This window comes from Zootermopsis nevadensis, unplaced genomic scaffold (genome assembly GCF_977971745.1).
Source record: "Zootermopsis nevadensis isolate Lab colony 2312 unplaced genomic scaffold, Znev_1.0 Znev_ptg000006l, whole genome shotgun sequence".
Lineage (NCBI taxonomy): Eukaryota > Metazoa > Arthropoda > Insecta > Blattodea > Termopsidae > Zootermopsis > Zootermopsis nevadensis.
This window is the reverse complement of record NW_028259138.1, coordinates 11840222-11865987: the sequence shown is the minus strand read 5'-3', so window position 1 is coordinate 11865987 and position 25766 is coordinate 11840222. Positions and strand designations below refer to the sequence as shown.

The following is a 25766-nucleotide window of genomic DNA, read 5'->3' as shown; positions in this document are numbered from 1 at the left end:
AATACATCTCCATTTTTAGAAGCTAATGCACGAGAACTGGTTAACCAGTATCACTGAATTCTCACAGGTCAGGAGAAAGATTGGTAAATTCTACTTGGGCTACCAGACGTGGCAGGTGGTTGAAAGGAGAAAACACCAGAATTTCGAGAACCATCTTCGTCCTCAGGGTACTAAAGTCTTCAGTACTCTGAGAACGAAGACTTAGATGGTTCTTGAAACACAAGTGTTTTCATCTTTTACCCACCTAACATGACTGGTAGCCCGAGAATAATTCATATAGTTGCTGTGAAAACTTCAGATCATACTGGAGAAAGTTCTTCAACAATTCCTTGATGTAATTACTTTATTGTAATACTGTATTAAATCAAATTTGTCTGTAAATAGCTGCTAAAACTACATATTTAATCTGCTGTATTGAATTTGTATTATGACATATTCTACAACCTATCTGTAAACAGCTGTTTCATGTAATCTATCGTACTGCATTTGTGCTATGACATATTCTACATTCTTGAATTGGGCCTATGAAGGATCTATGGAATTTAAATGATTCTGTTGTATTCTATGAACATTTACTACTAGTACGATAGTGGCACGTGTCTACGTTCGTAATCAAAAGCTCTGTGATGATCATTTTTGTTTATGTTGGTAACAGGGGAATTAATTCTTAAACTTTGTCACCAGAGTTCTCCTTGAGCGTACAAATGGATGGTTAGGGTAGGAGAACATATAAGAAGTAAGTTTAAAGCTAAGAATATATACCGGTATGGAGTCACACTCATCTAGTGCGTCAGATACATATGCTTCTTCGTACTCAAATCGGGATCCCGGTATGAATGTTCCAGGTAAGAATCTTGTCTTTACGGTTCATGTGGTATCGCATTTTTCTTTTTGCGAATACACGATACATATTGACATTGCATTTTAATTATTTTTTTAGTGCACTCGCAACAAAATCTGGCTCCGCTTTCTCCGTATCTGAACTTTGATCCTGTATACTTGCCTCAAAGTCAACCAGAGTTTATTTTCCCAGAAGGGGCATCACGACAAAGGGGCCGTTTCGAACTTGCCTTCTCTCAGATCGGTGTTTCGTGTATGGCTGGTGCTGCTGTTGGTGGTATAGGTGGTTTATATAATGGCCTTCGAAATACAACACTTGCTGGCCATACAGGGAAGTTGCGCCGAACACAGTAAGTTAGTGTGTTAACGTGAAATGGTTCTTGCAGTTTATTTGTGATTAGGGTTTTGATGATAAAAGAACACTGACCTATGCTTATGCAGGCATACAAAGGTCTTTCAAAAGGTATGGTAACAGTATGTCACATGAATGAGAGGTTGTGGACCCCCTTCCACCCAGTCCTCATCTTACACTAAGTGATTTTAAATCTTGATTACTGTACTTATGTTTTGCAAATAGGATGGAATGTTTTGGACTGTTGGTAAGCACTTCTAATTTGCATATGGTAGTTATGTCTTAAATCTTAGCTGAAAGACTTGCTAGCGTCTTGGCCATTTAAATAGGCTAGACTGCAACTTCTTACTATAATTTTCCAACTTAACCACTTGACAAAGACACTCTGGCGACACTTGGAAAATTCTTAAAACTTTAATTCTTTCTACACAAAATTGGTTTAAACTGGCTGCTGTCCACTGTAACAAAAGAACTATATCTATATAAAAAAATTGTCAACAAAGAGCTGGTACCGCCCATCTGAAATGTTTAAGTACAAGTAGAACAATCTGATAACTGTTCGGGATTTAAGGCCGTTTCCAAACGAGTGTAATGTTACATTTGTTTTCTCTCATTAGGCTGATAAATTCTGTAATGAAACAAGGGTCAGCAACAGCTAATACTCTTGGTGTGCTAGCAGTGATGTACAGTGGGTTTGGTGTTTTGCTGTCATGGGGAAGGGGAAGCGATGATGAACTCAACACACTCGCAGCTGCCACTGCAACAGGTGTGCTGTACAAATCTACAGGTGAGTCTATTGTTAAAAGCACACCAGGGCTGATGGTCAGTTTATGTAGCTAGTCAAGAAATCCCTTGCTTTTGTGGAACACTAAGAATTTGTCATAATATGAGTCGTCGTTTGCTTCATGGAGCATTGTTTCCTCGTGTCTTGCCTATCGTAATATGCGTAATAACTGCGTACCTATGGATATTTTGTCAACGTTGTGGAGCATGACGTAACATCAAAGTTTGAAGGTTTCTAATGATGGTGCCTTATAATGTATGAAGTTGTTCTTCTGGACTTTGGCCATCATCTAAACTATAAAGATTTCTGTCTTCTGGGTTGTTGGGTCTGGTAGATGTTTACCAACGTTTCAGAGGTCATACTGCCTCCGTCATCAGAGTATGAAGATTTCTGTCTTCTGGGTTGTTGCGCTGTGTAGTCAGGTCGATGTTTACCAACATTTCAGAGGTCATACTGATGGAGTATGACCTCTGAAACGTTGGTAAACATCTACCAGACAACACAGCGCAACAACCCAGAAGACAGAAATCTTCATACTCACTGCTGTGAAAATCTTAAATCTTACATCTAAACTATAGTCATAAAATTACGTTTTAAAATCTGTCATCTACGTTTATCATCAAGTAAAAAGGGAGAAGAGAGAAAACCTATCAGAAAACAGTATCTGATGATAAACATTTTAATTTTATGATTTAGAACATGGACAAAGTCTAGAAGAAGACGTTTACGCAATATGACATCACATGTTGTGGTTATGATAAAGGACTTATATAAAAATAAATTTCATTGTAAATGTATTGAATTGGTCTGAACTTTTGTTACCAAAATGGGAAGAAAAAAAATCTGGAAGAAAATGTGCCTTTAGGTTCTATTAAGGGAGACAATGTAGTTTCACATACATAAGTAATTTATATCAGGGGTTCAACAAGTAGGTGATGGTGTCTATGGTTATCAGTATTGAACTTTGAAGCAGCTTATGTCGTCTGTATTCTTATAGCCGGTGTGAAGAAGTGTGGGATCGGCGGAGCCGTCGGACTAGGTCTTGCTTCCATATACTGTTTATGGACAGCTCGAGACAGGCTACAAGGATTTCAGCAAGAATACAATCCAGCGTAAGGCCGCTTTAACTTTAGTTCAAATTAAATTCTACATTACATAAAGTTCTGTAGAGAATAAAATGTACCAGTATGCTTTCCATTTTCAGTTGGCTGTTTCATGTTACATCCATGTTTTACAGTTGTTTTAACTAACCATCAGATGCACAGGCAAATGGATCTGTAAAGTACTGAAAACTAATAAAAGGATCTGTGTGGGCACCCTTTATATTAGTTAATATTACTCAGATGCGTTCTGCGCGTTAACAGCTTCTGTGACGATGCAGTATGTATGATTGAATTACTTAGGAAGTATCCTTTTAAATAGACATATCTGGCTACAGATAAGGATTGGTATGATATTCTTGTAATTTTTATACACTATAGGCTCATTTGATGTACATCATTGCTGTAAGTCAAAATCGTAGAAAAATAATATTAATGAAATAAAACATGTTTTTGAAGTTGTTTGAATTTTTTAATTTATGATTCCTTCAAGCTAGAAGATCAAATACAGATTGCATAAAAATAAAATTTTAGGTAGCTGGAAAGCATGCAAATGGTAATGTACTGGGACTGCAGTCATAAATGCAAGTGTGTCGTAGTGGCAGACAGGTGTCGCTGAGACTCCAGTGCATTTATCGATTAAAAACACAGGGAACATCTCTCATGAATTGCTGCAAGTTACAGTTTCGGAAGCGCTGTTTTCAGATATTTTAATTTTTGGCTTTAAATAAATTTGTATGTCCAGGCTTTTAAATAAAATTATCAGATATCTAATTAAAATTATTATTTAAAAATTAACAATACTTATACAAGACTTTTGAAAGGTAGGTTATTCTGCTTTTTTACAAACAGATGGAAAAGATAACTGAAACCTAACCAAGCTGCTACATAACCTTCCTTGATACGAAGCACGGTGAAATTCTTCAACAAAACCAACGAACGAACGATCCTGCCAATGGCTTGAACAAAATATGTAATTACAGTAGTAGAATTTGAGATTTGTTGGAACAGTGTCTCTCATATCTGAATGAAGGAGGAAGCAGAAGAAACAAACATTGATTGTAGTATTACATTTTCATATTATAACACTAAGTTGTGATGGGTTAGTTTGCCACTGTTTGAAAGATATTCTGTGCAAACTTGAGGGTAAAGCACCTTTTTTGAAACACTGGCAAACACCACACTTGCCTGACTCAAAATGTTGAAATGCAAATCATGATATTGAATTATTTGTGTTCATACTTAAATGTAAAGTTTACTGTGACATCATGTTTAGGAATTTAAAATATTTTTCCTGTTTGTTTAGAGAATCATGTACTTTTAATTCCATTTGATCACAGTGAAGTTATGGCACAGTGCACCTGAGAATATGCATGCAATTTTAGGATCTAAATCCTGTTACCATATACTCTCATTGCAAAAAAGTAGATGCATGAGGTAAGGGAGTGTGTGCAGAAATATGTACAGAATATATAACACAAAGACTTAATTTAAGTGAATATTCTTTGTAATTTCAATGAAGTAGCATATATTTCTCGGAACACTAAGTGCTGCATGTATAGATGCTTATTTAATTTGTTAATTGTGAATATTTATAAACTTTTTTGTTGTTGTTGAAATAAATACTTACTGAAGCATAAACTTATTTCAATTCAGTATACAAAGGGGTGCATAAGTTAACTGAAATCTTTTATACGTGTATATCGGTACTTTTCATATACTTGTGCTGTTTAGATTGTTTGCTCTGTTCATATTGATTATAGTTGTGTCAACGGCGTACTCGTTCTTTAAAGTTTGCTTTTTATGTGCTGCTTCTTGAGTAGGAAATGAGGAAAGAGCACCATATATTTCACTCCTACATAAATGGTGGTTTAGAATTTTGTACAGGTAATTGCAGCTCTTGTTGATGTATGACCATGGTAAGACATTCATTCATCCCTCAATAAATTATTTTAACAACCTTACACATTAAATTTGTAGTTTAAATGCGTCATGTTTGTGCTTAATTCAGTAGTATATTTATTTATTTCCGTCAGTACACAAACTTAGTTGTTAAAATTGGTGTTATTAAAGCTAAAACTTTAAAATTTGGCGCTTATCATCGCTATTACGATGTTACAATTTTAGTCCTACATAGTCTTCACTCGACCACAGACGCAAACAAACCACAATCACAACTCTGACTACAGAACAACTGATCTAAAAAATACAAAACAAGACGAACAACAAAAAGAAACAACCTACAAAAATGAAAACTACAAAACAAACAAATCAACGATAGTTGCATTAATAAATATACATTAGTTTTAAAGACGAAAATAGCCTGAAGATGATGCGGTTGCATTGAAACATGTTGTGAAATAAAATAATGAGCGCTAAAATTGTAACATCGTAATAGCGATGATAAGCGCCAAATTTTAAAGTTTTAGCTTTAATAACACCAATTTTAACAACTAAGTTTGTGTACTGACGGAAATAAATAAATATACTACTTACACATTAAATATCACTGATTTCAAAAGAAGTAGAAGACCAACGCCTCATATAACAAGAAAATATGAAAAATGTACACAAGCCTTTGTTCAGAGTCAATGAGAAAAATTTCCAAAGCAGGATCACAACACAGTCATAAGCCTACATTTAAAACCCTTCAGATTTGTGGTGCTGCAAGTTTAAAATGAGTGTAATCCTGACAGTCTGATGGAATTTGTGAATTGTATCATTAAAAGTTTTCACCAAGATTCCAAACCTTACACCCAAAGAACTTTACAGCAATAGGTGCCATACATGTATTAAACACAATGAAAAACTTTGTAACCAGTTCTTTTCATAATCTTCATCTGTTTTCTTCTTTGATTATTCTTTCACAGTGAATAAAGAAACTGATCTCAGTTAAGTAACTTATGCACCACCTTGTATTTTACTATTGTATACACAAAAATGAAGTCATCGTAGAAGCAAGATCTATTTTCTTCAGGATGTTTATATATATATATATCCATCCCCCCCCCCCCCCCCCATATGGTTTGTACATATTTGAACTCATTCTCATTTTATAGAATTACATGTGACATGTATATGGTAATATAATTTGGTACAGTAGTCTTACAAATTAATTATATTAATCTGAAACATTTTTCAGGAAATCACCAGTCTGCATTCTGACCTTCAAGCAGTAAAGTTCTTTTAATATCTAAGCTGCAGTGTTTATCGTACAAGTGCCTAAGGTAAAAATTTAGAAATTCCAAACATGAAGGAAATACTTGAATTGTTTGGTGCTGAAAGAGTACACTAACATACAGAAGATATTTTAGAAACCACTTTTCCATTAATCCACATTTTCATAAAAGAATGAACACATTTTTCTACATGAATCACATTTTCATATTATTTCCAATATAATTCAACCTGGAAAAATTATAGGAAGCAATATCAGGTGAATTCTGATGTTCACATAAGTCACAGTCTGATGCCAAACTTTTTTAAATGATGATCACTGTATTTATAATAAAGTGTTAATGCTTCTATTGTTTTTGTGTTTAGATACAGTAAGTTCATAAAGCATTCCAAGAACTGTTTAAATAAGTAAAGAATGCAAATGGAAAATGTAGGGAAGGATAAAAGTAATCTACTGTCTGTAGATTATGAGGCAAATGAGACAGATAGGACTCACAAGGCCAGTATACAATTACTAGACCACCGTCAAACACTGTACTCTTCCTATGCTTCTGTTTTCCCTGTGTTTTACTGAAGAGTAAAGGCATACAGTATCTGTAAAACTCTAGCAAGATTTTCAGCTCCACACAATTTCTAATGGTGGTAAGTAAGTTGGTTAAATTTATGAATGATTTTAATGAGCATGAGAAAATTATTTGCAAGTGTGTGAAAAGCACATGCTCAGAAAACATTTGGACCTAAGAAAAAAAATTATATAGATCACAGCATTGTCAGAGAATAATCAAATAAGAGGAGTTAAATTGGGCTGGAAATTTAGCTCTGGTAGGAAAGACTCAGACAGTTAAGAGTCAAAAGAGATAACAGATCTTTTTATCTTCTTTGTATTCTGGAAAAACAAATGGATCGATGTGACTCAGAATCAAATTTAACATCCTTTAGTGAGGATTATCTATACCACATTTCATCATAATCAAACAGTTCAACTCAAGAAGTGATACCATATTTGCATCTTTGTTGGTTGACACTTTGGACTGAAGTGGCTAAAAGATCTCCTTCCAATATTTCATAAAATTCTGTCTGGATGTAACTGAGATATTTCAAGAACATGAAATAAAAATAATTGCCAAGGATATTTTTATCTTCATTTGAATGTTGAAGTGCCATACGTATATGCATTTTTTAAATTTTATAAATACCTAAAAATTAAATTAACATAACACAAAAAGAAAAAACAGTACCCAAAACAAAGGCGTGAACATGAAATTACATTGATTATGTGCCACAACAACAAATCCCATATGCACCTCTGCATCCTTGTCTATCTATACACATTCATGTCTTATCTTCACTATATGTTTATTTTACAGATATCATAACCGGTTAAATAGGTGGGGTACTTTCATTGATAAGAGAAACTCCAGAGTTTCTAGGTAATGTTTTGTTAAAGTCAAAAATAAATTTGGGTGTGAAGAAAACAACTTAGCTGTATATATATAAGTGAAGTCAACAGTATCAAGATTGTTCAACTACTTGTATAAAGTAAAGGTAAACAGATTTCATAATCGAGACATATCGAGTAGTGTCATTCCTATTTAGGTGTTATCAGTCTTTCTTTTGGATACTACTTTTATTTGAATAAAATACTAGACCTTTTAATTACAAATAATTACCTAATAATTGAACTTTATGTTATTTTCATGCTTAAACTTATTTTTTTTAAAACTATATCATGTACTCAACAGGACTGGACTTTGCTGGAAAACCAGACACATACATTAAACAATAAATTTTAAATTTTGTATCTTAAAGCATTGAAGCAAAATATATTTTCCATGATTTATAATGCATATGCTTATGTCCACAGCAATTGCTCATGCAAAGCAGTGGATTTCCCATTCAGTTCTTGCTGTGGCAACATAAGGATGCATCCAACACAATGTTCACTAGTTTGGCTCTGCAATGTCTTTCTTTGGCTTGCCACTGACACTGCAGTGCCACTGTAATTTGAAGTTCCACCCTTAAGACAATTTTATATATTGTTACAGGTTATGGGTTTACATGAACGTGAGAAACAACTTACCTTTCTTTATAGTGCTGGAGGATGTTTGTCATTGATAACCATAATCTGCAGTGCAGTGCCATGGAACCACTGGGAAGAAATTCTTGACAGGTGCTTGAGTGTTAACTGTGGGTGCATTCTCTTTGGCAAACAAACATTCAATTCTTTCGATGGTGGTGACATCTCAGTGTGTTATTTTATAACACTTGCTTCAGTACCAGCCTTTATCATTGCTGTCATTATGGCTGTGTATCATGGCTACAGAGTCTCTATGTTCAGCAAAGAGGCAGATAATACTACAGGAAGAAAAACACGAAGACACAGGTTCGTATTTTCATTATGAGAACAACCCTCTCAGAGAAAGTTCCTTGTCAGAGTCATCATCATGATCCGTGCGTTGAAACCTCAAAACTCCATTTCCATTTTCTTTTGTCCAGTTACTTCTATTTCTTATATTTGTTTCTACACTCCTCCAATTACTGAACATAATGTTGTAGATGCCACTGTTGCTATTCTGGATTGTAATGCTGTGTGGATTCATAGGTAGATACCAATGTTGTGGAGAAACACAGTCTCCATATTAGGGTATGTTCATATCCACCTGTAAGATAACACCTTTATAACCTAAAAGACCAATATCGACACTTTCAGCACTGTAAGAGCCTCAAATCTTATGTTGCAGAGGTCAGTATTCCTATTTTGTATTCAGGAGGCTCCATGTTCTATTCTCAGCCCAAAGTCTGGCTATGCCATGAAGTGGCAATCGGTAGGCTCCAACCCACAGTTTCTTTGCAGGGGTAGCAGTTGGTGATGGCAGGTCGTTATCTTGTGTGCATTTATCACTTACCAAACACCAATCCTTTCATGAAGAGAAGGTCTGTGAATATGTCTTGAATTTTCTGCACTCCAATAAACCATGTGTGATGGGAAAGAACACTAGTTTTGGATCAACTTCTTCATCATGTGTAGACCAAAGAAACCAATTAAATAAATCATTCTCACAACCAGATCACAATCTTTCAAAGCATAAACTATCACTGCACAATTTTGTAGTCCTTCATGCAGATTTCCTTGGTGATGTTTGAAGTCTAGCATCAAAGTCATCCAAAGTCTCTTATGTCAGCACAGTTCATTTCCTACCTGGCTTTTTGTTCAGTAATGATCCTGCTGTTTTCAGCTTACTGACCAGGTAACGTATATGTTGTCTACTTAGAACTGGTTTTCCTGAGAACTTGTACTGATATGTTTTGTGACATTTTCTGACAGACTTATATTATGTCTCACTTCAACCATGTAATACAGCACTGATGACCCTTGTATTCTGTGATTGTCCATATACACAACATAACCTCAAACAAAAAACTACATTCAGGATGTTTCCCTTGGAGAAAGTAAGTGTAGTTCATTCATTCACTTAACTTCTGATGATAATTAATTTCTATCTAAGCACTTCTCATCTACCATGCTGGGATAGCTCAGTCAGAAGACAATTGGGGTTCAATTTTTATAACAAATAGTTTCTCCTCTTTGCTACCATGTTCAGATGCATCCAGCCTAATATCCAACAGGTACTGAGGATTCCTTCAGGAATAAAGTGGCTGGATTGTGAAAATAACCACTCATCTGCATCTAGAATGCATAGAACTTCACTATAATGCCTCCTAATTCATCTTCGTGGCACAAGGACAACTTTATTATTTTTAATTTTACTTTGTGACCTCTTTCTTCCTTAACCTTAAACATAACTCACATATCAGCATTATCAAACTTCATGGAACAGAGTCCTTCTTAAAAAGGTAAGTCACTAAGTTACTTTAAAAATTATCCACTTTTTATGGAACCCAAAACATCATTAGTGTGCTCATAAGAGCATGCCACTGGACCCTTGCAGCATTTCAGAACTTAACATTAATTACCATTTACCATACATATATAGTTTTAGCTGATATAATGTAAAGGAAGCAATGTTTTTATACTTATATTGATGTAATTACAGTATACCATACAACAGATACGCATTATATTGAATTTACAGGAAAGGGGTCGTCATCGTAATGACAGAACGTTCAAGGAGAGTGGCTGAAGACCCTGGATGCATTTGCTGGACAGGACTGGTTATCTTGGCATGTTGCATAAGTATTTTGCTGATAATTAATGCAGGTATTCTAATTTATGGATACTACAAGACTTGTGGAGAATACAGGACAAGTCTTTCTAAAGACAGTCAAATAACTGGTCAGATGGCAGCAGCTATTAATGGACGGCTCTCATGTGGAGCTATATTTGACTTCATGGATTACTTGGAACCTGTCACAAGACCATTCCAACGAAAAGAGTATGTAAATTACAACCGCCCACATGAAGAAAAAGATTTTGAGCGAGGGCCATTCATCAACACCGGATTATCTCTACAGACAGCTGTAGGTTCTGCTTGCATTAACTGTGTTGTATGGATTACTATATTTGTAAACAATGGCATTCTTGTATATAATTCAAGAGGTTGGTGTGGCAGTAGAAGATAAACATGTTATGCATTTCAGTGTATACCTGGCCTTCCTAATAACTTCTGAATGAATTTACAGATTTTACTTAAACTTGGTATGAACATCATGTCATACCACCATTGTATGTTTTAATTTTATACTGTCAGTAAGACCATGAACCAACATAGCTCAGTCAGTAGACTGGCTACAGACTGGACGACTGGGGTTCAATTCCTGATTGAGGCAGAGGATTTTTTCCTCTAGACTGGATGTGGGGCCCACCCAGCCTCCTATCCAATGGGTACCGTGGTCCTTTCCCAGGGGTAAAGCGCGGCCATTGCGTGATGCTCACCACCCACCCCCATCTAGTGCCGAGGTCAAGAAAGAGTAGGAGCTATACCACCTCTCCCCACAAATGAATCACTGAAATGTTCAAGTACTTTGTAGGTAGAAGCATTTAAAGAAAATTATTTTTTATATGCCATGGTGTCTGATTATGTAATATTTTGTTATATTAACCATTAATAACCACAAAAATGTTGTCATGCGCTACATCAGAAGTGAGCAAACTTTCTAACTGAAGGGCTGGATTAGAGGTTAGAAGTGTTTTTCCAGGTCAGGAAGAATTCTTTACAAAACATATTTTCAGCTAATAAAGAACTTTATCTATATACCTGCACCCTACACCTGATAATAGGCCAATAAGTTATAGTCTTTACTGATCCTCTTCAATTCCTTGATGGTAGTTTTAAGTACTCTTAAAAATAACTGATGATAAAACATTGCCTCATTTTACCAGTAAATTATTATTGGATATGTACAATTAAAGCAAAGCCTTTTCTTGGCTTAAAGTATGCAAATAACTAATATCCTGAAAATCAAATACTGTACTAGCTTATATGTAAGGAAAGTTCAGGAAAATACACATTTTGAAGATATTTCATTTCAATATTTGAATTCAACACTGCTCATACAAGGCAAAATCAAATTGTAATTTTTATCTGCAAGTTTTGATCCAATTTAAAGAGAAATATGTATACTACCTAAACATAATTAACCACATATTTTAGGTGGTAAATGCAAATATTTCTTACTTGTATTCCAAATAGTTTAATAACATGATTTCTAAAAGCCCTGTCTCTAGATTATTTGCACACACATATATAAATTATCACATATATAAAAAGATGACACTTTGATTATGTAATATAACAAAATAGCAGAGAGGGAAAGCAGAACACTTAAAAGAAGAATAAGCACAGAGTGTTCCCACACAGGGAGAAAGAAAGAACAGAAATATACTGTGTAGGATTTGAGGTTTTCACGGTGGTGAGTCTGAAGTTGGCTGTCTTCTGGGTTGTTGCACCGTCTAGTCTGGTAGAAGTTTACCGACGTTTCAGAGTTCCTTGCTGCCTCCATCATCAGGGTGATCACCCTGACTACAAGACACAACAACCCAGAAGACAACCGTCTTCAGAAATATACTCCTTTCATGGTTGTTGGACCACTACACAGATGTGAAGTTCAAAATTTTTAGTGTCTATAGCTAGAGTGACACATACTCAGCTAACCCTCTATTTTTTATTATTTTTAAAACACTGAGGCCCATATATGTAATGTTGCAACGTGTGTTTTAATTAATTCAAGTAACGGTATAGCATTACATACAAACTGACGAAATCTAGACATTAAAAATACTTTTCTAGTAGATGGAATTCCATTGTTAAAGAGTCAGTATTAATTTAAATATTCAAACAACCAACCCAAAGAGCAGCACAGGTTTCTTAATTTGTCCATAATATGATACAAAAGTTTTACTTGCCATAATTTGGTAAAAGGCTGGTATTCTTTTATTGAACCTAACAGATACTAGTAGTTGCAGATTAGTATCAACTTAGGAAAATTTGTTTATGATAAATGATTTATTTGTGGCTTTTGATTTAAATGGGATATATCTACAAAGCCTTACTGTGATTAGGGATTAACAATTATTTATCCACGTAACAATGGATAAAAGAGCCTCAATGTATTAATATATTTCAAGCATGCTTTGAATATCTCTAAGCTATAGAAGGCAGGCACTAAAAACACTAAATGTAGAAACAATTCACCCAATATTTACAATATTTCAAAATCAATTTAAATTGATATGTGTACTAGATAGACTGTCGTGGCCTGACGCAAAACTGCATATAATACACAAACCTGAATGTGGAAGCACTTCCTATAATACACAAGAATATCAATAAATGTGATGAAATGAATCATAAGCAGAAGTTATTTACATGGTTAATACTGAAAGCAGTAAATACTGTTTTTTCTATCTTATTTAACACATGCAATATAATTTTGGTAAAATAAAAGCTACTTTTCATACTCTGAATAGTTAGTTGTAATTCTCCTATTGCAATAGCAATACAATATTTTTATTTCCGCATAAAAAATCATACAGAGAAAGATGTCATTCTGTCTTATTTCATTATGCCCAACACTGCAAACCAAACTGAATAAGAAAACCTTAGCCAATATCATGATCTGTAACTGTAAAACATTTAAAAGCTGATGACATCTTTATTTTTCTTCTCTTCAAAAGCTAGCTGAAACAGATATAAAATTACAGTCTTCCAGCTGCCTTACCAAGCTCCAAAGAAACATTTCCTGATGTTGCAAATATTGCTTTAAGTCAGTACCAAATGCATGACAATAATAATACATGATAATATATATAGTTTATAAATGACCATTAATCTTTTAAAGCTCTTTTTTTGATAACAGGCAGTATATAATATTTCATAACTTACAAACATCTTACAAAACTATCATTCATTTTCTGGCAGGCACTTGGTTAATGAAACAGTAGAATGGCCACCATGTTAAACTTCATTTACTTCAGGAAAGCGTTTCTATTCAACTCAAATCTACAGGAAGTTTCAACTGATGCAGAAATACATGAACATTCCAACACATAGGATTACAGTTCATTCAATTGTTTATGGCAAATTCAACATGGTAGTATGGAAACTGTCTCACACCCACAAATCAGCACACAGCAAAGATATTAACATTATTAAACAAATACTAGTTCATAAGATTTGAGGTTTTCACAGCGGCGAGTATGAATATTTCTGTCTTCTGGGCTGTTGCGCTGTGTAGTCTGGTAGATGTTTATTACATTATTAATATTCGTCGCCCCGATGACGGAGGCAGTATGACCTCTGAAACGTTGGTAACCATCGACCAGACTACACAGCGCAACAACCCAGAAGACAGAAAGCTAAATACTAGTTCTCCTACCATTAGCATCTGGCTGACTAAACCCTGATTAGCGCCTCCAGATTGTCCCTGAAGTTTTCAAGACAATGTGAGTTTACATTGTGGTCTTTTCAGTTGTGCCACATAGTTTTCTGGTTGTATACCAATGTTTCTCTGCGATCAGAAGATCACAATAAAAATAATGTGGGTACTCGGAGCCTGGTCCACTTTATGAACCAAAACAGAGATTCCTACCAAATTCATTAACAGAGAAAATGCCATCAAACAGATATATTTCTGACTTCTCAATTAATTTATGTGCATTATTAAATATTCTGATTATGATACCTATCTTTTTTTGTGAACTTAAATACTGGAATGGATAAAAGTGCATCTCTTGAAGCATAAATAGTTTGAAAAATCAACATAAATAAATTAAAAATCTTAAAGTAATAACTTTACAATAACTGGACATGCATCATGCAAATATATATATATATTACTCTCAAATATAACATTACTGAGCAACTGAAGAGTTTGGTTTAAGAAGAGAGTGGCTCCAAAAGAATCATATGCTTTCTGTTACCATCTGATTTGGTAAACCACACCAGGCATTTTGGTACTATAACAAAGTGAATTCAGTCACTTACATCACCCATGAATGTTGTTTACACACAAATTTGCGAAAAATGATCTACTTTTTATTCGATTTCTTGAAGTTCATATAAATCGAACTGCGTTCTTGCCTCATACACCTCAATCAAACAAGATGTATAACCCATCTCGTAATTCCACGTAACAGACAACATATGTGAAATGTCTAGCAGAATCTTTTTTTAAAAAAAGAAGAAGGAAATCAGACAGTGCATTTTTGATCTGTATGGGAGACAGATGATAGCAGCCAGACATTGCACAGCACAAAAGAATGGTACAACATAGTGATAAGCAATCCACTACTTAAAAGAATTGAAGCTTTCATGGTGACTGACCTCAATAAACTCTTCTTAAGCAACAAGCTGCATCAGTTGTCAGAAGCCCAATATTTCAGAGACCATCTCTGCCTCCATCATCAGGGGAAAGATGTGCAGGAAGACTGCTGATGATGTTTATATACATGGTCAAAGTTTCCTCCCATACAGCCATTGGCCAATGGGGAATAGCAGCAGATCTGAGTCAAAATAATTCACTAGGAGTTGTTGCACCTGTCCTTCAGGCCCAAGATGCTCAATAAGTGTTACCTGAAAACAAAATTGGCCAATCATTCGTCCATGGTCTTCTGTTGATGTAATGATACATCTACAGAAGACTGACATACTGGTAAGTTGATGCGATATCCCTGTTCATCAAAGTTCTCCTGGAACAGCACTTTAATAGCAGGATGATGGAATTGTTCCAGCAAATGCTCACTCACTTTGACATATTTTCTCTTCAAAGGGAAATTCTATGAACAGACAATTGGCATGGCCATAGGCTCACCACTTGCCCCAGTAGTAGGTAACTTATATTCACTATTTCAGAGAAACAGCAAACCAACCCAATGGTTTAGATATGTTGATTACACTATTATGATATGGCCGTACGGAGAAGATGAACTCCAGAAGTTTCTGCTTTATCCAGCAGAACCTACTAACATGGACCTCTAACTTCATGTGATTTCAGAACATCAAGTGGTACTAAAAAGGGTCATCCTTTCTACATATATTATCAGGCCATGACAATTTACAATTCAGGCAGTTTAGAGGGAGAAATGGATCATTTGAAGAAATCTTTTTGAAAGAAGAGCTATAGAATAATGGAGATAAAACAGTCCCTTCTTATGCAAAGAATAAGCACGACTCTAGAGACTGAATCAACAAAGCATGGCCATAATACCTTATATGCGGACTATCCCTGGGAAGACCAGCAGACTGCTAGCAAAATATAAATATTAAGACAATACACCAGCCAGTAAGGGAAAGCAACTGTTAAGGTTGATGAAAACAATTAAGAGTGTAATGTGCTAGGCATTTATCGCATCCTGTGTAAGAGTGGCAAGATGTATGTATGACATGAACATCACATACGACAAAACCAAATGGAAAAATCTACTTCTGCAGAACACTGCACAGAACTCAGCCACAAAACTGACTATGATGAGGCCGCCAATCTTGTCAGGAGTGCAAATACTATTGCATCCCAACAAATTTAACTCCCAGGCACGGCATGCCCTCATCAGCATATTGAAAAGGTTAAGCGATACTCAGATGAATGGGTCCACAGACGACAATGAACAAAAACTGATGAGATGCCACGTAAAGTGACAGTGTTCAGACAGAGGCTGGAAGGGGGCAGAGGACAGGCATTCCATGAAGGGCGAGTTTTTTCAGACAACACTGATTGGGCCACCTGGGCCCAAAGTTCAAGTGTTACAACTCCTAGTGAATGGATTACAGTCAGGTTCAGCTCCTATTCCCCCATTGAAAAATGTCTCTACAGGAGGAAACTTTGATCAAGTAAAAATGAACATCATCAGTGGTCAACCTCACATCATTCTCCTGATGATGTAAACAGCTGGTCTTCAAAACAATGGACTTTTATCCACAACTGTTTAAGTTCGTTGTCGGAGAAGATTTTATTGGATCCATTATCTTACTGGGCATGTCCCATATATCACCATGTTCACTAGCAGCGGACACTTTAAATTTTCTCCATAAATTACATGCTAATACTTTAAATATCAAATGAATGATAGCATTGCTTTGTGCACCCAGATGATATACTGAGGACAGACGCATAGTACTGTATAATACATAACAATATACTTGCTTACCAAACATTATACAGGCACAACATTTATCATAACGTTCCAAAAATCTCCTCACAAAACACAGAAAAACTTGAAATCTATCAATATCAAACAAGATTGAAAAGGTGTTCTTTATGCCATATTCCACGGACACACCATAGAGGATGCTGGGGTCATCACAGGAGATGACAAGTATAGTCTTCATCCTTCCATCCATTATGTTGGTATTAATGACTGAAGTAATTTAAAAAGTCTGATATTACTTACACTAGGCACCAACAGCATAACATACATGGGTTTTGAGTAATGTCAAATGGAATAACATCCATATCAAATTTCATGAAAATCTGTCTAGTCATTCTTGATTTACTGCATGGGTACAAACATCAACATTTATGACATGATGGGTAGCAATGATAACAGGACTACCATAGGAATAACAAATACGACGTTATCCAAGGTCACTACAATAACAATGGCATGACTGCCACGCATTGTTTAATGACAATTTTATCAGCTGTTCTCGAGGTATTATATGGCAGATCACATAGTTCCTAGGACCACTGATAGCAAGTAGCGAGATCTCAGCTAAAATCATGACAGACAGACATGGATGGGCCCATAAGGTGTTCTTTGCCTATGTTAAAGCATAAAGAACACCTAATAATGCATTTCAAGAAGTAACGGCACAAAAAATTTGATAACTTCAATTAATTATGAATATGAAGATTATAAATATCCTTCAACATATTTCTTATATGGTAAAAACATACACACATATACAGAATATTCAACAGAAAAATATCTGGTAAAGTAACTAAGTAAAGCTTACTTTATACATACATGTTTAAACATAAAAATCATTCCATAAATATAATACATTTTACAGAAATTTGGTTACAACATATCATTACAAAAGAATAAAGATATGCACACAAAACAAAAGAATATTATTTCCATCATAACGGATCCTCTGTGGCTACAAACCAAATGAAAACTATCTTCCCACTCAAATCAGGCATGAATAATTTTCGTAGATACATTTTACAAAATTTACAAAATGGCCTTCCTAGTACAAAGGAATATCTTACTTGGCACTGCATGTTGTTTAACACTTCCTAAAGAAGACGAGATATATATATAGCAAAAGATACCTGTACAATGTGAACAAAACAGCTGAATGAAAATAATAAATTCTTAGCAAGAAAATTCAACTTAAATTTCACACTGAATGTCCATTTTCAAAGACTATCTTTCAGTGAAACAACACACTTTTACTGTTTCATCTGAAATCTAATACTCAAAGCAATGCACATTTATACCACAGGAAATTAAAAACAGAAAGAGATTATTAATCTGCACAATTATGACAGCCTGTCTATAAAGTTCCAAGTAATTAATGGAAAGCAATAGATTAACTAATTTGGCCCAAACTTTGTTTTCTTTATATGTAATATTTTATCAGTTACATTTATCCCCTTATGTACTACATATTTTTCCATGGCAACAGATTATTTATCCGCCATGAAACATTTAAAACAAATGCCTAAAAGGTTGCCAATGCTGTACATGTTTTATAAGTTTCTAAGCTGCTCATTATTTTGTATGAAATACCGCAATATTCATTCATTTATTCATATTGCCATAATGTCGTTATATTACTGGGCACAATTAAGGAGAAGTGACATAACTTTATATCTACTGACACTATGGTATGAAATGATTTCTGAGTCATTACAAAAGAAACATTTCCTATTTTCTAAAATTGTATTGTTTTTATTTTCACAATCGATTCTGGCGATATAAGCTGCCATCACCTCTACTTTGATGACAAAGAAGTGCATTCTTCAATGGGGCAAACATGAATATGCAGTATCATATTTCATAAAAATCTTACCACTTTAGCCCTCATTTTCTGGCTCCAATGGAGTCTTGCAATATCAAATTTCACAAAACAGTAACTAATCTTCTGGTAGACACATACTTCAAATTTTGGTCTCCAGTAGAATTTACTGTCTTATGAAGACTTCCAATTTAAAGTGACATTGCTGTTTTATTTTGTATTAGATAATTCTAAAAATACTTAAAAATGCACCAGAAGTTTAAACAGTGTGATACATACAATAGTTTTAAGTGGTTCATACATGAACTCTGAGGAAAACATTTACAAACATTACTTTTACAACACTATATACTCACATACGAGGCGCGTCCCAAAAGTAAGTTTCCTACTCGTCCCACAGCTAGCAAACCTTATATTGCGCGAAGCGACTGTGCGTACGTGATAGAGCAATGACGTAGCATGGCGCATGCACTAACGGTACTTCCCGCGTTCTCACAGTAGCATCGTTGCAGCTGTTGAAGATGGAGGTTCTTATTCCAGCTCCCGCCGACTGTGAAGTGCGGTCAGTGATAACGCTAGGCCGCACACGGCTCGACGGACAGCAAGTCTCCTGCAGGAGTTCAGCTGGGAGGTGTTTAATCATTCACCCTACAGCCCGGACCTCGCTCCCAGTGATTTCCATCTTTTCCTACACCTCAAGAAATTCCTGTCCGGTCAGCGTCAGCGTTTTGAGAATGACAGAGAGGCAGAGATGGTTGTCACACAGTGGTTCCAATCTCAGGCGGCAGACTTCTACGACACAGGTATTCAAAAGTTGATCCCACGGTATGACAAATGTCTCAATTCTGGTGGCGAATATGTTGAAAAATAGCTGGACACTTGCTGTATCTGTTGCAATAAATATTTCCATGAAATTGCGTTTTGTTTCTGTAAACGGCCCCAGGGAAACTTACTTTTGGGACGCGCCTCGTATAATGTACTTTTCTATAATGAAATATAGGTGCATTAAATGGTGATTTCATTCAGTGTACATAAAGCAGACCCTTATTAATGTAAGTTATCACTTGAAGTTTTAGATTTACATACAAATACTTGTCTGTGGACTCTCTTAACTAAAGTGGGAGGCCTGATATCGCTTACATTCACAACGATTTTACATTTCCAGATTTTCATTGCTATTTAAACTTAGAGAATAGTTAATTAAATGTTATTTAACACATTTTCTTGCATTAGTTATATACTAATAACTATGAACACACAAAGCACTGCTTTTATCAGCAGAATATTATATTTTTACATATAAAAACTAAATAAACTATGAGATTTCTTTAGCCAACATTCATGCCAAGTGCAGTCACTATGCAGAGGACAAATTCTCAAACTAATGATGTGATTTTCCAAGAGTATTTCTGTGAGGAATCCAGTTTGGTCTTGTTTTAAATGCTGATCCAGCTAAATCCAGGTTCATCTTATTAAACTTAATAAAACAGTAACAAACTCTGGATTGCTTTCTTCAAAATTTCATTTGAAAAAATACACTTCAGGAAATATTAAACAAGAAAGTATGGAATACGAAATGCCATATAGGTATAACATCATCTGGGTGCCTTACAATAAAATGACAACTACCAGGGTGTCTGCAAATTATGTTGTATTAACTTGAATAAGTTTTCATTCTGATCTGTAACAAATAAGAGTTGTATAAGACTTGAAGCTTACGCAGCGACTACATGCAACAAAATCTTCTTGTAGTCCATTCTAGCACGGCTTGTTGCCCGAGAAGATTTTATTGAAATAAGCGTTGGTTTCTGTAAGCATGATTTCCTTACCATTATTTTATTGCACTAATTTGGTGGTATATGGTAAATGAATAAGTGCTCCAATGAGGTATGTCAAAGCAATAATGTAATAGAACAAAGAAGTAAATACAGCAGTTTTAACACAAATTCCATGTACATGCTCCTGTCATTCTCACTGTGAAAAATTTCCTATCTCTGAATTAGAGTTAAAAAGGAAATCAAGTAGTTACAGTCCATTAAATGAACACAAAATTCACTGCACAGATGATCTGGACACATATATTTAAAATAGAAAATAAAAGCTACGCTAAAAAGTATGGCAGACAAGATTGAAAGAAAGAAGACCCAGACAACTCCAAAAAATATTCTGGAAACACTGAGAAGCAAAGGAATGGAATAAAATGAGGTCCAAATACAAACAAAAAAACGAGAATGGAGAGCTCTTTGCAGTGTCTTTATACTGCAGGGTAGATGAGAATATGCTAATGAAGTAACATTAAGTAACTCTCTTATCGTAGAATCTGAAGTCCAACAATATTAATACCAAAGATTGCCAGCAGATATAAGGAAGAGAATACTCAAGGTATACATTTGGAGTCTGTTCCCAAAAACTAATGCTCCTTCTCAAAGATTGTACATTTACCTACAAATTCATAAACACTGATACTTCATTTGTTTCTATATTCCATTAAAAGAAATTAATATTTATAGCGAACATGGAAGTGTCTGTAAATTAAGTGAGTACAGCAGCCTATTTCTTGGGCATATTTACCTGATGTAACAACTTCAGGTTCATGTAGATGGCTTCACCAACTACAATTAACTAATTTTGAAGACACACACACACATTAATAACAGTTCCCTTACTTCTGTGACATTTCAGTCCCTATGACACAATAGTTTCGTTGTTGTATAGTTAAAATTAAATTTAAAATGTCACTTACACAACTGTCTGAAAATAACCAGTCATTTACTAAAATGGCATTATTGCAATTATGGAGAGTCGCAGAGTTGATAATACATTTTTAATGATATAGCACTTCTATAAACTGTCTTTTTAATATTCAAGTACATTTACTCACTCACTCTATGGTGCAGGAAATTCTTTGAAAAGTCAATTGTATACTCAGCTTGTCAAAGAATAGTCCACTTTCTATAAGGAACCCGAAGGTTCACATACATTTTACCTTTGTTTTAAATAACTACATCACTTACCAAGTTTCACTTGGAATAAACTTGTCATTGGTATATTTATGACTCATTTATTTATAATTTATGCAATCCTCACCAGGGTATACTTTACTTACTTAATCTTTATTCTCTTTTTACCCGCAGGTGTCGAGGTTTTTATTTATTCATTTGATCTATTTGGACAATGGTAGGACTCCTTGGATGAGTGATCAGCCCAACGCAAGGTCTCTACCTATACAAACACAGAAAGACGCGGACAAACATCCATGCCTTGAGTGGGACTCGAACCCACGGTCCCAGCGGCCAGGCGCACGAGGACCAGGGTATAGCATTTAGAAAATAAACACAAAGCATCGTCCAAGATGCAGCCAACAAAACTTATAAACAAATGCAGATGTTTCAAAATGAAATGATTGACCTGCTGTTGACATTGCAGATGGCTTCATAACGCTATGTCGGCATATATCATTTGCAGTCATTTCCTGTGTACAGAGACTCTATGCATGAAATAATCAATACTAGTTAACTGGTCCTCAAAATATTTACTGCAGAATCATGATGTACAAACTATGGAATCAGCATTCAAATGAATAAACTAAATCCTTCAAAAACATTGTTGTACCTTCAACAGCATCCAGGCCAATGATAAAGACCCCATTGATGCAAATGTTACACACAAATGTGTTCTAACAACGAACAGATATGGATGGGCCCATAAGACATTCTTCACTCTCACTACAATGTGAAGAATACATACACAGGGAAATACTGGTCCTTTTATGGGACCAACGGCAAGGTATGAATGCGGTGAGACCCTATCTGGTCAGGGTTCAGTAAGGACAAGTGGGAAGAACATGGCAGGAACAGACAGACAATGAAGTTGATGCAGCTGTTACTGGCCCCAAATGGGGTTCATAATTTGGGTCTGGCTACACCATCCTCTCTTCCTGTCATTCACTGTCATTAGTTAATGGAAAGTATACAAAATTCGCATATGGACAAATACAAGAATATTATGAATAACTGGAATTATGATGCCAGCTGTACACTCACATCTTTTGTAGTTTGGAACTTCAAAAATATCAAGCACTCAAGTTTTGTATGGAGTGAAGCTTTTGCAGTAACCCTGAGGATGAGCACAGAGATGGTTCTCAAAATGATGGTAGAAGATATGGTTTGTTCAGAGTTCAGCCACCTGACGTGGCTTGTAGCCCAAGAGCATTTCATCATTAAAGTTTTGTTGTGCAAGTAGAGCATAATGAAAATTTGCTTCCTCTCAACAGTTGGCAGCATACGTGTTGTTAATGTTTTAGACCAGGGGTCGTCAATCCACTTTTGTATCTTTGTTGATGGTAAAATTTCCTTACTGCCCACCACCATGAAAGAGGTACAGCTTGAAGACCGAGTGATGGCTGGTGGTAAGCCCCGCCCTTGTTATGCACACTAAACTCGTGCCTTTGGCTACGGAGCTCATTCTTTGCTCCCTCGTCCACGAGTATACTTCGAGAAGTGTCCAGTGAATTATTATCTATATTCAAAGTTTAGAGATGGAATTCAAAAGTAAATTGCAAAAGCATATTTTAAAAAGTCAAACTCTCGAAGTTGTTAGCAATGTATTCGATATATGGAGGAAGAACAAAATTTGTAACAACGGACAAAAACCCCCACCGCCCACCATGAAAGCTTGAATCGCCCACTAGTGGGCGGAAGGGACCAGGTTGACGACCCGTTTTAGACAGTTCAATAAATTTTCCCCACACACAGCGTCACAAAAGCAGAACATAAGCTGAAACAGGGCGTAACCTGTTGCTTTCCAGAAACTGCAACTTGGCATATTTTAGTATCACTGTATGGTGATATGTGTACTTTTGTTGTGAATCAACAAGATTTCAACAAATTTTATTTGAACTGCATTGGTATGGAATCTGAGTATTTAATTTCAAAGGTGAATGATGAGTGTGTGTGGGGAAACAATTTCTATTGTAATCTTTTTGATGAAGAGAGACATTCACATGTTGAGATAAGCTTAAGACCCATTCAACAGGCTTACAAATGCATACTTGACCACACACAGCAATTCCAAAGTGAACCCAAGTCTTTGACAAAGAAGTATTCACACAAACTTTAACTCTGAACGAAAAGAGATGTGAATAAAATGGTGAGGTAATAAAGGACTCCTGTATATGAAAGACACAATTTTGACGTTACCAAGTGGCTGACATGCAGCACAGCATGCTTCAAGTACCCACACGCATACGGAGCAATAATCAGCACAACAAGTCATGATCTATTTTACACATTACACACTCATATAAATAAAATATACACAAATACTGGTACAGTGCATCTCTAGAACTTTGTAAATTATATTTAAATATTCACTATCAATGTTTATGTCAGATATTTAGCATAAAGCTGATTATGGCTACCACGGCCACTTTAAACGAAGGAACTGCAAAGATGCATCTTACTGGCATTCAGCAAGAAAGTTGCGTCTATATGTTACACATAATCACATGATGACTAATGGCAACTTGATAAGATTTTAGTACAAAAGCATTCCTCGTTATTTCTGGAGACAACTACTATTTCTTTTGCAAATTAAAATTTGAAGGATAAATAATGCTCCTCTTCAAAATATGATGAACATTTAATGTCTGTCACAATCTGTGGCATAATACTAATTTGTTACAAATCATAGTTTTAAATTTGAAGACACCCTGTTGTTTTGATGGTTTTTTTTAGAAACTAATGTTCATCACTTTACTTCACCACCATCATTTAAGACTATGGGTTACACAGCAGTTGGTAACTGTTGCTTACCTGCAGTGTTCCTCAAGAAAATGGATTAGAACGTCGTTTCAACGAGCCAAACTTCCTTTCTACTTCATGTGCCTGTTTCTCACCTCGAATCACCTCAAATGGAACAACCACTTGTTCCGTTAATACTTCATCTCCCTCATCACTGGGGAAGTCTTCAAAACTCATGTTACTGAACCCAGCTGCAGCAACTTTTGATGTTTTCTCACCTCCAATCTTCTTTGAAACTTTAGAAGACTTCCTAAAACTTGAAGATGTCATAGATTTCCCAGTCTTATGTGACAATTTTGAAGGTAAAGGATTAAGTTTCTCTGCTTTACTACTATGACAGTCTTCTATTAGATGGTATTTAGATTTGTCACTGCTCTTGGTCTTATCCTTACGTTGGAGAAGCTTCGGAGACGTATCATTATTTCCTTTATGCCTGTTTGCTTCTGTTGGAGAAGAAGCTGTACCTCCTTGGAAGCAGCAGGATTCGAGGGGTTCTGACTTCAAAACACTTACAGCTGCTGGACTGATGCTATAGGAATGCCTATGGTCAGATTTCAGTGTTGGAACCGTGTCAATGGCTGCTGACACATGACGGAGAGGTAGGGTTGTTGGTCTTGGAAAATTAATAGACTGTGACTGTTTTGTGAGGACCTGTGAAGTCATTTTGCTGAATGGAACTGCACCAAATAGATCCTGTTGTGGTTTGCTAGGCTGCCTCAGAATAGTTGAAACTGGGGTAACTCCAGCTGGTGAAGTTGCCAAGTTTGCTGCCAAGTTACTGTTAACCACACTTGAAGGGCTGCCTGGTGATTCAAGGGAATGATGTTCAGGATTCTGCAAGAGGAATTTCTGTGAAGGACTGAAATATTCAGGCTGAGAATTTGTGAAGGAAGGAGAATCCTGCTGATGGAAGACAACAGGTGAAGGAGTTGTTACTTGGTATGGATTCAATGGAGAAACACTGGTGACCATCGCAGCACCATTGTTGGTACAGCTTCGACTATTATTACTGCTGAAGGGATTAACAATATAGGATCCAGAACTGAATGGAGATGAACCAAACAAATCCTTGTTGCTTCCACCTCCATCTGAAGGATCTTCATCTTGTTCTGCAATTGGAGGAACCGAAGATGCAAAGTGAACAGAATTCTCAAACCTGCTGCTACAAAGCGAATCTGGAACTGAGTTTTCCTTCTGCTCTTGAAATGGTGTGTCAAGTACATTCTCATACCTATACAAGTGAAAGATTAAGAAATGTATTAGACTATGAAGTAATGTAGATACAATGCA

The 25766-nt window shown here is 35.7% G+C and overlaps 3 protein-coding genes across 11 annotated transcripts in view; 2 read left to right on the top strand and 1 right to left on the bottom strand.

Annotated features, from left to right (window-relative positions):
- The first annotated feature begins 50 nt into the window (after positions 1-50).
- Positions 51-4717, top strand: Tim23 (translocase of inner mitochondrial membrane 23). 2 transcript variants are annotated; one of them, XM_022066484.2, is made up of 6 exons: positions 51-67; positions 685-845; positions 941-1190; positions 1810-1979; positions 2974-3088; positions 3929-4717. In XM_022066484.2, exons 2-6 carry the CDS (start codon positions 767-769, stop codon positions 3939-3941), a joined length of 627 nt encoding a protein of 208 aa, XP_021922176.1. In that variant the 5' UTR covers positions 51-67; positions 685-766; the 3' UTR covers positions 3942-4717. The 2 variants fall into 2 exon arrangements, with proteins under 2 accessions (XP_021922176.1, XP_087199831.1); XM_087343705.1 differs by lacking the exons at positions 51-67; positions 3929-4717 and having other exon boundaries at positions 2974-3538.
- Positions 4718-6105: 1388 nt separating this feature from the next.
- On the top strand, positions 6106-11733 carry LOC110831000 (uncharacterized). 3 transcript variants are annotated; one of them, XM_022066491.2, is made up of 4 exons: positions 6108-6895; positions 7621-7798; positions 8299-8636; positions 10348-11733. In XM_022066491.2, the coding sequence occupies exons 3-4, from the start codon at positions 8302-8304 to the stop codon at positions 10832-10834; spliced, it is 822 nt and encodes a 273-aa protein (XP_021922183.1). In that variant the 5' UTR covers positions 6108-6895; positions 7621-7798; positions 8299-8301; the 3' UTR covers positions 10835-11733. The 3 variants fall into 3 exon arrangements, with proteins under 3 accessions (XP_087199828.1, XP_021922183.1, XP_087199829.1); XM_087343702.1 differs by lacking the exon at positions 7621-7798 and having other exon boundaries at positions 6106-6895; XM_087343703.1 differs by lacking the exon at positions 6108-6895 and having other exon boundaries at positions 6916-7798.
- Positions 11734-13181: 1448 nt separating this feature from the next.
- Nak (Numb-associated kinase) overlaps positions 13182-25766 on the bottom strand; it is a 52010-nt gene continuing 39425 nt past the window's right edge. For 5 of the 6 annotated variants that reach the window (XM_022066499.2, XM_022066496.2, XM_022066500.2 and 2 more), the window contains one exon: positions 13182-25707. In XM_022066499.2, the coding sequence (XP_021922191.2) occupies positions 24501-25707 (1207 nt within the window). In that variant the 3' untranslated portion in view covers positions 13182-24500. The remainder of the gene's footprint in view (positions 25708-25766) is intronic. The other variant, XM_022066497.2, reaches the window with a different exon arrangement.